Source organism: Pyrgilauda ruficollis, unplaced genomic scaffold (assembly GCF_017590135.1).
Source record: "Pyrgilauda ruficollis isolate IOZ18807 unplaced genomic scaffold, ASM1759013v1 scaffold35, whole genome shotgun sequence".
Taxonomy (NCBI): Eukaryota; Metazoa; Chordata; class Aves; order Passeriformes; family Passeridae; genus Pyrgilauda; species Pyrgilauda ruficollis.
Window position 1 is genome coordinate 606 of NW_024524934.1, and position 12,339 is coordinate 12,944.

A 12,339-nucleotide genomic window follows, 5' to 3' on the forward strand; every position below is an offset into this window, starting at 1 on the left:
AGATTGTGATAAACCACAGAAAACTCCACTTGAAGTTAGTTTTTTTGAAATGAAAAAGAGAGAGATAAAAAGCGAAATAACTTCATAAAAGATCAGTGCAAATAGAGAAACAGGGTGGGAAGGCAGAGAGGAGCCTTGCTGGGCAGCAGGGATGTGCTTGCCCCATGGGTCTAAAACACCTGGATCTCTTACGGCTGGGGCAGGGTGAGGGTTTTTGGTTAATTTGGTTAATCTCTTCTCTCCGCCGGAAAATCAGGGACACCCGGACGGGAGCGGCCGCGGGGTGACACCTGCCGCCCCGCCCCCGTCGTCTCTCCCCGCCCCGGCGGGGTCCCCGCGGGTGACACCGCGCTGTCACTGCGCCGCTCGGCTCCTTCCGCTCCATCCATCCCATCCCACCGCATCCCAGCCCGCTCCGCGCTGCCCGGCAGGTAGGCGACCAAGCGGCCCTTGGCTCCGCGGGGCTGCCTCCGACCCTGCCCCCGGCGCATCCCACGGGAAAGGGACGGGAACGGGACGAGAAGGGGAAGTTTTTCCTCTCCGCCTCAGCCGGCGGGGTCTGCGCGGGGCGGGGGGCGCTTCTCGGGCCCCGGGGGTGGGCGCTGTCCGGCACTGGTTTGGGTGAAAGGCTTGCGCAGTGAGGGGAGCTAAACGAAAGTGAAAGTACGCCTTGGGGCTTGGGTTTGGCTGCTTTTAGCGGTGTCGGTGGTCTTAGCCTGCAGCTCGGTAAGTACATCGCAAATCTGCCGCGTGTTTGTCTGTCTGGCACGGAGGAAGCCCATAATGATGATTTGCAATTGCTGTAGAAAGGCTGTGCAGGAAACAGCCAAATTTTGGCGTGAACTCCTCCACGCACTTAAGTCCGGAGGAGAGAAAGAAACAACCCGAGACTCCGGCTGCAAGCAAGCACAGAGCAGCCGGACTCTGAGCTGGCGCAGCATCCAGCGGTGCCGCCGCTGGCCCTTGGGTGGGGTTTTGAGCCTGAGTCGACCCTTGCGCCTTTCACCCTGCTCCTGAGCATCTCCCCAAAAGGCATCGCTTGCCTTGTGTCCCCGCCGGTCACCTGCAGCCCTCAGAACGCCGGGGTTCCTGCCCGAGCCTTTCGGGCCGCCCAGCCCCGCTGGTGCTGGATGCGGCGGGCAGGCAGCTCCGTGCTGCTGGCAGCGCGGGCGGGCAGCAGCGCTGCTCTCCGCTGCTGAAAGACAGCGTGCACGGAAGCCTTTGGCAGTCCTGACACCGCTCAGGGACATGGATTTGTGGCATGAAGGCAGGCGGTGTCTGAATGGCCCTGAGCAGATGCTATGAATGTCCTCTGTGCATTGTAGAGGAGCAGAGGGAATGCTGGAGCCCTGGCTTGTGCTGGGTCTGTGAGGCTGAGGGACTTCCACAACTCTACCAGCACACATACTTCCAGTTCCAGATCTGCATGAAAGGAATTTTTTAAAAATAACATCTATAAGGTTAGTATAATAAGGAAGGCTGGAACAAACCATTAGCATGGAAAAAAATCCCCTGGTTTTTCAATTTGACTGATTTTTTTTTTTAAGAAGGTGCACTGACGTTGATATTCTTGCTGTTTCTGTAAGCAGCTGCATGCAGTTCAATCCAGTCTTTACTCTGTGAGTCACACAAGGTTAGACAAGGTGTTTGAAGAATGTTTCCCAGGGTCCTTATCAACTGTTTTATTTTTCAGCTATAACCATGGAGAAGCTGTCTAATGCCAACAGCAGATTTGCAGTTGATCTGTTCAGAAGGTTGAGTGAGGCCAACCCAACAGGAAATGTCTTCTTTTCTCCTGTCAGTATCTCTGCTGCTCTGGCCATGGTCCTTTTGGGGGCCAAAGGTAATACAGAAGCCCAGGTGTTGAAGGTTAGTAAAATAAAATGGTCATTAATTTTATATTTTATTTACATTAAAAAGGGTTGTGTTTTAGAGGAGGGGACATGAAATGAGGGGTTTTTTTTTTGTTCAGGACAAGATTTCTGTCATGCACACTCAGTTTTCCTCAGATTCTGCAGCTAGTTACCCTCTGCCTACCCTGCTCCAGAGCCCTCTGTCTGTATTTTCTATGGCCCTTGTTGTTCATTTAATGTCAGTAGTTAATTCTTGACAGAGGAAACTAATTACATAAGTCAGTCTCCTTTTAAATTGATCATAACTTCAAGCAGCAAGGCTCTATAAGTTTTCATGAGACATTTTGACAAACTGTTACTTTATAACACAAGATCACCAACAGTACGTTCATTTTCATTAATTGTGTGTGCTTTTGTAAGAAAACACAGTAGCACTCTATAGTTTTATATCTAAGGCTATGATGATACAGGGTGATGCTACCTAAGTACCAGTCTCTCACTAACAGGCACTTGGATATCTCGAAGAAGCTAAGTCTGCATGGTTATCCTTACCATAGCTTTAGGGTAGGTATGATAGTTTAAAAAAAACCTCCTTATAAATTGCAAAAATGGTGCACATAGGAGTGTGCCAGTTTCCCCTGAAACCTCTGTCACAGAAGGGACTCAGTCACTGTTATTTTTGCACCCTCATTAGGCAAACGCCTGTAAAAAAGTGTGGGAGTCTCCTCATTGCAGTCATCCTCATGCATTTGCCTATGAATAATTTCACCTTTGTATTCTGGACTTTAGGAGGAACTGTTTTATACTGTTGAGTATTGCTGGGCTTACTCAATAAAATTACTTCCCCACTACTTGTTCAAACAGACTTTGAACATATTTCATGTAATCAGACTGACAGCCCCACCTAGGATAAACCTACTGACAGCACAAATCATGCAAAAGGAACTTGGGGGGGAAAATAAATGTCTTTCAACAGTCATCCTCAACAGGGCATGTTTCTATACCATAATACTTCACTTATGAACACAGTGCTAATTAAAGAGGGAGCGATTAACAATGTCAAGAGCTGTTTGCAGGGACACAAAAATTTGTTTCCGGGATCATAATTCTATTGTAAGGTTGCCTCTGTGGTGTTCTTGCTCAACCACGCACCTGTACAGCACAGCTTGTACTGAGTTGGTTGGCAAAGCCTGACCAAAAACCCAGTGAGAGAAAGAGAAGGCTTTCCTTTGAATCCAATCACTCCTTCACAGCAGTCTTCACTACTGGGAAACACATGGTTTAAATTTGAATATGAATGTCCCTGCTTTGGTGTAGCCATCCCTGTCCATGAGGTCTGGCAGCTTCTGCTGTCATATCTTTAAGCCCTGGCCAGCCAGCTTACCTTGGGAAGAGGAGGTACTGGTAAAGAGGTATTGCAGTAATGCACTTGATCTTAAACCTAATACTTACTATATATATATATATAGTGTATATATTTCTATATAAAAAGTATATATGAAGTGCATATATATTTAAGGAGTTACGTTTTCATAAAATTATAAAGGATAATCGCTCAAAGTTTTCTTAATACCTCACTTGTGATAGTGATGATTGTATATTGTGAAAATATACAACCCCACATCCGCTTGGGCCAAAGTGGGAACCAAGAAAGCAAAAGGGTCTCCATGGCATCATCTCTCTTTTTGATTCCACACCTGGGAACGAGTTCTTGGGCCCACAGAGGAGAGGCCCACAGAAATGCAGACAGGACTTAGGGCTGTGAGCTTCAGCTGTGACTGTGCATAAACCAGGATCACAATACAAGTGGCTGACATGGGCAGCGTAGCACCGAGGGACAGTTTGACTCATTCTTTGAGGTTTACAGAAGTCTCTAAGCAGCTTTTCCAGCCTTTTCTTTTCTCTTTCTTCAGCCTACCTACTGGATCCTACCCTGCTGCATCAGGCCTACCCTACAGATGCACAGTATGTTCTTTTAGGACAGTATTAACAGCAGCTAGTTCACTTCTTTTTATTTCAGACGCTTCATCTTGACAAAGTTGAAGATGTTCATTCGAGATTCCAGGCTCTGACAGCGGATATAAACAGAAGCAATGCTCCCTATCTCTTACGGCTGGCCAGTCGGCTCTTTGGAGAGAAGTCCTACAGCTTTCTGCAGGTACAGTGGTGCACATCAGCATGGCATGTGGTGGGATCTAGGGGGAAAGTGCAGCTACTTGAGTGTTTGTGAAGTAGAACTATTTCCAAGCCTATTTCTAAACTTTTCTGGGAAGTTGACAAAAGTGCTTCATACTTGCCGTGTGAATTTCCATAGCTGTGAGCATCTGTGCCTCTCACCTGAAGGGTGTAACACAGCAAATCCTTTTCTGCTCATGTTCACTTCTGCTGTTCTTGTCCTCAAGAGAAGAATCACTGGTTGGTGTTCTTAGTTTACAGTAACTATCATGACGTCCCACTCCGTTGCAACCAGCTGTTTAGGTTGCAGCCAGTTCTGTTCCTGTTGCAATCAGCTTTTTAGGATTTTCATTGGAATAGTACCACATTACCTCAATCTTTTTGAAAACACAATTTATTTGGGAGGGGATATCCAATATGCATTAACAACATGCCTCTTCGCCAGTGAATTACAACTTTGTGTGACATTTTTGTCCCTCTTCAGCTATTTTGGAAAGTTTTGTTTTATCCCAGCCTGTTTCAGGAGAGTGATAGGTAAATATTGCAACACCTGCAGTAAGCACCCCATCAGCTCTAAACATGGCTGATGTACTATGAGGCTTGCTCTAAGAGTGGGGAAAAAACCTCTAACTTCAGAATTCCCCCAAGTAATACACTGTTAGAACCCCACCTCAGAGTTGGTGACAATCTGAGTGCACCTTATCTACCTGATAATTAGATGTTTTCTTACTTGCATGCAGTGAAAGCTGTTCTTATCGTTCCAAAATCTAGGAATTCCTGACTAATACACGGAAATTATATGGAGCTGACTTGGCTACAGTTGATTTTCTTCAGGCTTGTGACAAAGCCAGGAAAGAAATTAACCAGTGGGTTGAGGAGAAAACTGAAGGTAAATTACTTTTTTGTTAATAACTGGTAGGGTTTCATATCTTGGGAGAAGGAATGGGCCTTATTCTCTGCTGTCTTTCGAACAGTTTAATTCTGCCCTGGGATACTCATTTGATGCATGGACAGAACCAGCAATGACCTAAGCAAGACATTTAAACATTTCTATAAGTCCTGAGAGTTTTCCATTCTGTTTTGTGCTCAGGCCATGAGTGCAGGAGAAATGGCTAAACATGAGAAATGGCTAAACTCATGAGATGGACAATTTGGCTTAGTCTGTCTTGATCCATATATATATTGTATATATATTTCTAAATTCAGTATTCCTTAATGTGTGCATTCTGTAGTTCTTGTATGAGGAGTAGATGAGTTGCATGTGACAGTTTAGACTGACAATGTTACGTTTTCATGAAATCACTATATATCAAAAGTTATAGAAGTGTATATTAAGAAAAAGTATGGTGAAGTAGCGAGACAGGTACTGAAATACACAGTATTACAGGAATAGATTGGTTTTATATTTGTACTATTTTTATGGCATCAGTTTCTCAATGTATATTTTATATGCCATCAACTTAGTACATGATTTTGTTGTGACCCTTTTTTCTGCTGCTTCTGAAGGCAAAATCCCCGATCTACTGGCTGAAGGCTCAGTTGATAGCATGACCAAGCTGGTACTGGTGAATGCTATTTATTTCAAAGCGAACTGGGCAGAGAAATTTCAAGAAGCTGACACCACTGATGCACCATTTCGGTTAAATAAGGTAATACAGATACGTCCTGGTGGGACAGATCTAATGAAAAGGTGTGATAATATAGGTGGTAATGTGAAGCGTTGCTTACAGATAAAATATGTAAGAAATACAAAGTAATTGATGAATATTTAAATTATTTTGTATGGATTTTAGTATTTTTCCATATTCAGCAAACTATTTGTTGTCTTACTTACCAGAATAGAGACAATTCTCACCTATGGTTTAGGACCTAGCAGGGTTTCTGTGTGTAGCAGATCAGCAGCTATGAACTGTGTCTGTTTGTGATGCTAGGTAAGCAGTCATGAACTAACAGGATGTTTTGATTAAGCCCCATCTTCTTGTTCTATATTCTGCTTATGTTAACAGCTTTACAAATTACTGCATGCAGTCATCTGCTTTATGCTAAACAGAATTGATCTTTGTCGGCTTGACATTTTCATACAACAGTTTGAAGAAACTGTTTCAGTTTCTGCGAGGACTATGCCATAGAAGCCAAAGGAGAACCAAATATAATACAAACTCATTATTTCTATAGAAGAAATCATTATTAAACAGGCAGTCAGAAGTTTGAAAGTTTTATAATGGAGGATAAGTGTTTACATAAATGCAGTTTTAACTTACTTGTCTTCTGTTGGTTCTTTAAATGAGTATTTCCTTAACTCTTACTTTTGGTGCCTTTTATCCATCCAGAATGAAAGAAGGACAGTAAAAATGATGTATCAGAAAAATAAATTTAATTTTGGCTACATCCCTGAAGAGAAGATTCGTGTTTTAGAGCTGCCTTACAATGGAAGAGAACTTAGTATGATCATCCTGTTACCTGATGACACTGAAGAGGATTCCACTGGACTGCAGAAGGTGACCCATCTAAGCCAATGCAGTTGTTCAATGTTTTTAAGTTTGGCCATTCAAAATTAAAGCCTTAGTGAACCCATGTTCTCAGGGCACCAGATCTATCTGGTGTATTTTTAGACAATTCTCTACTAGTAGCAGGAAAAGAATAAATGGATGTACTGCATCAGGAAGAGAAGTTGTGTTCTAATTTTGTAGCTTGTGTTCATGTGTCCTCTGCTGAACTGAATGAACCATGATGAAGACTGAAAACAGAGTTAACTGTGAGAATTACCTTGCCTCGTCTGTTTGTTTTTAATGACAGAATTATTCTTTCAGTAGCTTTGAAAGTCTTTCTTTTCTTAACCATAAAGTAGTGAGACTGTTTTGCATTAAATGACCAGCTTCTTTGAGCTCTCTGATTATGATTTTTGTTACTTGTTTTTAGTTAGGTAATTCTATTTAGTTAGATGAAACAGTAAGAAGACTGGCTTGCTATCAGTGCATGATTTTCCCTTCTGTATGCTGCAGCAAGGAGCAAATGTCTACATTACTTTGTAAAGTAAAAACTGCACTGACTCGACCTAATTTAAATAGTATTTTTTAAATCTCTATTTAGCTATCAAAGATATAGGTATCTTCATTTTTGCATTATAGGAAGGTAAGCTGCTTTACCTTCCTATAATGTTCTATAAATAAAGCCTCATAAATGTTACTGAAAATGCAGTACTACACTGGTGATAAGTAATGCTCTCTGTCCTTTTAATTCTAGATGGAAAAGCAGCTTACCTTAGAGAAGATCCAGGAATGGACACGTCCGGAGCATCTGTATTCCGCTGACGTTCACGTGCGTTTGCCAAAGTTTAAGCTGGAGGAAAGCTATGACCTTAAATCAGATTTAGCTGCTATGGGCTTGCTGGATGTATTTGACAGTGGCAAGGCTGACCTGTCGGGAATGTCAGGGGCACGTGACCTCTTCCTCTCTGCAGTTGTTCACAAGGCTTTTGTGGAAGTGAATGAGGAAGGCACGGAAGCTGCAGCTGCCACTGCTGGCATTGCTATGCTCTGCATGGCCATAGAAGAGGATTTCAATGCTGACCATCCTTTCCTTTTCTTTATTCGCCACAACCCAACACAAAGCATACTTTTCTTGGGCAGATATGCTTCCCCATAAAAAAAAACTTAGCATTTGCAGCAGTTCCTGCTGTTGTTAATGAAAGCTTTGTTCCTGAACGAGTTAATCCTCCTGTTGTGAGTTGCTAGAAATTTGACTGAGATTCTGCCTTTCCATTAAAATAGCTTCAGAGACAACGAGAAGTAATTTATTTTTCTTTTTTGAGATTGACATAATCTTTAATTGAACAAGGAAAATCTTGGAGTAGAAATAAATTTTCTTGGAAGAAATGCATGTCTCTTGAAGCACAGTATCAGCCTTTATGCATCCTCACATGGGTTTTTCTGTGTTGACAGCTCCCCATTGTGATAAACAGTTACTCCTTAATAATCCAGTCACTCCTTCTGCATAAATACTAGGTTGTTCTTGCAAAGCTATCCCTTCCCTAAAATCTTGCTTTAGAAAAATACTGTAATAAAATCATTCTAGGCACCAAAAGGCATGTCTCAAACAGCTGGGTATACACAGTTCTGTCATGAAATAGAAGGTCAGATAACATTTGTTTAGAGATGTCTATTAATAGTGAAAGGATTAAGCTATTTAAACAAAAGTAACCCCTTGAAGGTAGTAGCCAGGAAAAATTGCAACACAGCTTTTGTATGAGAAAGAAAAAATGAGAAAGACTTTAGGTGATGTGTTTAAAGAGAATTTTTAAAATTTACATTAAGTGTTAAAAGAAAATGTTTCAGGGATTAGAGGTTTTAGGTGCCTTTTTGAAAGTTCAGAAGCTACCAATATGACATTTGATTTTGGCCAGTAGCTCTGTAATTCCCAAAAGATACTTCAGCTTCCCAGAAGAGGATCTGCAGGAAATATCTGATATTCCTCTTTATGTACAAGGATTCTATATTTACTGAGCTGACTTCCACTACCTCTTTATGCAGAAACCTCTGGTACTGTACCACAGCCTTATTCCTGGTAGCCAGTTACGTGCTGTCATGTTCTGTGATTATTTTTGGAGGTTATTTGCTTGTATCTTGGGTACTATAACATTTACCTGTACAACCTCAGCTCTGAATGGGGGCACAAGAATTTATATAATTGCAAACTGTATTTTAATATTGTGTTTAAGCAACAAATAAAATCTTTAACCTAAACTTTTGTTCAAAATGGCAATTTTTTGCATGCAATTCAGTATTTCAGAGTACCAAAATAACTGTCTGAAAAGTAGAGCCACAGAAAACCACTGGGGCAGCAGGTGCGACTTCAACTGTCTGAAGTCATTCAGAGTAGGTGAAAATATTGAAAACCAAATTACTCAATAGAAGGGATGATTGCATGAGCCAGCAGCTTCCCCTGGAAGTGTAAGCTGAGCTGCTCGCCCCCACAGGGAACAGGGAGATTCATGGTTGTATGAAATGGCACAAGCACTTGGTCTTCAATACACGGTTGCAAAGGCTCTGGTCGGTTTGCAGAGGAGAGTGTGTCTTGCAGCCTGCAGATGTGAATGCAATTACCTCTGCACTGAGTGCTTTAAGAACCCAACGCCTTGCAAACAAAAAGTAGTAGCACAAAACCCATGCAAAAATTTGATGTTGTGTTTGTTCTGAGTTTCTGGGCCTTGCTTCATTTTAGCAAAAAAAAAGCTGCTGCTGCTGTAGATGGCAAAGCAAGGCTCAAAAACTGCATTTTAATTTCATCCTTATCTTTATTTGCACAAATGCAGTCAATGTGTGCAAGATACATGACTGAAGGATTTTAGGGCAGCAATTACCAGGAAATCAGAAGAAAGATAAAACCTTGCATAATAGTACAAATCAGCTTTATGAAGAGACTGATGTCTGTATTTATTGTGTTGGTATCAGCATTCAGTAACTGAACTGTAACTCAATTATATTGAGACAAGTTTGGTTTTCTACAGACAGGGTGCACAAAACAAAATCTCAGCAATAAGAATCTCAATAAAATCAGCTTCACATTCAACCATTTCAAAAAACCCAGCAACCCTACTGGCCAATATTCCCCTCCCATAATTTATGTCCCACAATAAGATGGTTGTGTTTTTCCTTAATACTCCATGCTTTTTTCCTGTGCTCTTGTTTGTCAGAACAAATGACTGACAAGGGCTGACTCCAACAGAGAAAACTGGCATGCTATCTGTATTCACATTTCTAAATAATAATATGCTGCTTCAACTATGCTCTTGAGAAGGATTTTGTTTGTAGAACTACTGAATAAACACAGGCCTCACTAAGTTCAAAGCAGGGTAATTTTGAGTACAAGATATTTTAACTGAGGAAAATAGTAGAAAATGTAATTTTAATGAGTTAAAGAGATACAAGATCAGAGACTGAAACATCAGAAGTCTTAATGTAAAATCAGGAACTTAGCCTTAGTCTTAGCAAGGCAGCATTCATAAATCCACACGCACCACATTAAAAAATTCTGCTTGCAAAATCTTTAGTTTATATTAAACCTTAGGAATGCAACATTTAAAAGTCAGCCTGCCTGCAGTTAAACTTCCTAGGAGGGAATTGGTAAATTCTTGAGACCGTTGAGTACTTGAGTGCCCTGTTCAAAACCAAGTTGCAACAGGCTGCTGGTTTGAGTGCACAACATGTGCGTTTCTTCCAGTGAAATAGAGGATTACAGTAGCTGGATTTCCCCCTCTATTTTGGCCTCTCCTTAGCAGACCAGCCTTTATATAACAAGACAAAACTCTGAGAAATATTTGTTCACTGTGCTGTGATGAGTAATCTAGACCTTGTACTTCTGTTAACAGACTTCCTAGGAAAGCCCTTTGGCTTTGTCATTTAAACAGAAAAACCACCACCGCCCACCACCAATTGTCTGCTTTTTGTCTGATTCATACAGTTGAAATTGCACATCCTAGAAAGTACATTCCATAGTGTGGATAAGGAAGACAGTTATCTCTGCATTTTACGTCACTTTATACCAGAGATAAATTTACTAGATAAATTTACACAGATAAATTAACGCAGAGCTTTTTCAGCTATAGTTTTGCTGTTAAATGTTTGTACGTGACCAAAATGACCAAAATCCGAGTCTTGGATGGATGGTTGTGTTAATTTACTGTGGTTTATTACAGAAATAAGACCAGTCCAGTTCTCTTGCACCTATTGAGATAAAAAGGTACAATTGAAATCAGAAGCATGCTTTTGGTTTGGGTTTCCTGGTTTTTTTTGGTTAAGTTTTTGTTGTTGATGTTTTTTTTTTTTTTTTTTTTTTTTTTTTTTTTTGGGAACCCCCTGTTTTTTTTTTTTTTTTTTGGGTTTGTTTTTTTTTTTTTTTTTTTTTTTTTTTTTTTTTTTTACTGTAGCGAACCGCTAGTTCTGTCATATTATCTAGTGTTACCATCTAAATGCATGCTCTTAGCCATATTCATTAAGAGGCCTACGCAATCCCAGACTACTTAGTAACAATAAAAGACAAAAACCACAGCCAAAATCCTGGAGAGTGCAGCCTGTCTGGAAACATGCTGAACATGCAGGGTAGCTGCTGGCAATTCAGATAATGAACTCATCACAGCAGCCAGAAAATGTATCTTCAGGATAGATGGGAATTCAAACAACCAGCTTGTATAAACACTTATATTTTAAAGTCATTTCATGGAAAATGGTATGCAGTCATTTTGGTCAAGTGCTTTTCTCTCTCAACATGAGAGAAAATGCTCACAGAAGAGGGAAAAAAATGCAGTAAAGAGGTTAAACTGAGGGTTTCAACTTTTTGTACACAGGAAACAGAACAAGAAAAATAAAATTAAAGAAATGATTTCACATAAATATTTATACAACTCCTTGCCAGCTGTATCATCCAAATTTTTATCTGAGAGAGTCAAACAAGCTAAATGATGGAAACAGTATTCATTAGGTAATTTTCTAAAAAAATCCTGCAATAGAACTAATTTGGGGAATTATTTAATTGACATTTCTGTTGTGGCTATCCATATCTCTCACAAGGGCATGTTACTACTGGAAGAAACAACTTACATCAGTACAATTTGTTTCTCAAAGTACTGAATTCACCAACATGGAATGGCTAGGGCATGGCCTTTCTCATGATCTACATTATCTCTTAGTGGCACAACTTATGTAAGAAAAGAAGAGATTGTGGCATGGTGAATTTTGGTGGTGTTCCTTACAGCAGAAGCAATTGTTACCTGATGGAATCCAAATTTTCTAGTGACACTGCTATGTTTGGTATTTCCTTAAACCTCTACACTCTGAAGAGTAAATAAATACACCGCTATACCAGCATGCAATTCATAATCATTTCTGCCCTTCAGTGAGCTCCTCAGGGTAAACTTCAGGTCGTCAAAAGCCAGAAAACAAAAAAAAGAAAATGTGCTCTGTGATTTTTAAATTTCATTCTTTCTTCTTGTGCTTTTGAAGCAGTTTCACTAGGAGATTGGCTTCTGCTTGTTGAAAGCAGCATTGCCAATCCCGTGTGGGGACTGCATAAATTGCCAAGAGAGGAAATGGATGTTTTTGCCTTGAGTCTGTTTTGGAGGGATGGGAGATGTTCACCTCTGGGTGCATCTGGTCCTGATGGACTTTCTAATGGAGTGTGGAGTTCTTCAAAGAGAGGAGATGACCCTCCGTAAAGGGATCAGCAGCAGGGAGAGAGCAGGAAGCAGCCACTCTCCAGTGTGGCTAATTACCACAGGGAGGAAGGGAAAAAGTAAACAATAGTTGGCTTGGAGAGC

At 40.9% G+C, this 12,339-nt stretch overlaps 1 protein-coding gene across 2 annotated transcripts; it reads left to right on the plus strand.

The window, feature by feature from the left end:
• Nucleotides 1–279: 279 nt before the first annotated feature.
• SERPINB1 (serpin family B member 1) lies at nucleotides 280–8,770 on the plus strand. 2 transcript variants are annotated; one of them, XM_041475403.1, is made up of 7 exons: nucleotides 280–431; nucleotides 1,694–1,869; nucleotides 3,874–4,011; nucleotides 4,800–4,917; nucleotides 5,535–5,677; nucleotides 6,359–6,526; nucleotides 7,272–8,770. In XM_041475403.1, the coding sequence occupies exons 2-7, from the start codon at nucleotides 1,702–1,704 to the stop codon at nucleotides 7,671–7,673; spliced, it is 1,137 nt and encodes a 378-aa protein (XP_041331337.1). In that variant the 5' UTR covers nucleotides 280–431; nucleotides 1,694–1,701; the 3' UTR covers nucleotides 7,674–8,770. The 2 variants fall into 2 exon arrangements, with proteins under 2 accessions (XP_041331337.1, XP_041331336.1); XM_041475402.1 differs by lacking the exon at nucleotides 280–431 and adding an exon at nucleotides 673–726.
• The last annotated feature ends 3,569 nt before the right edge of the window (nucleotides 8,771–12,339 follow it).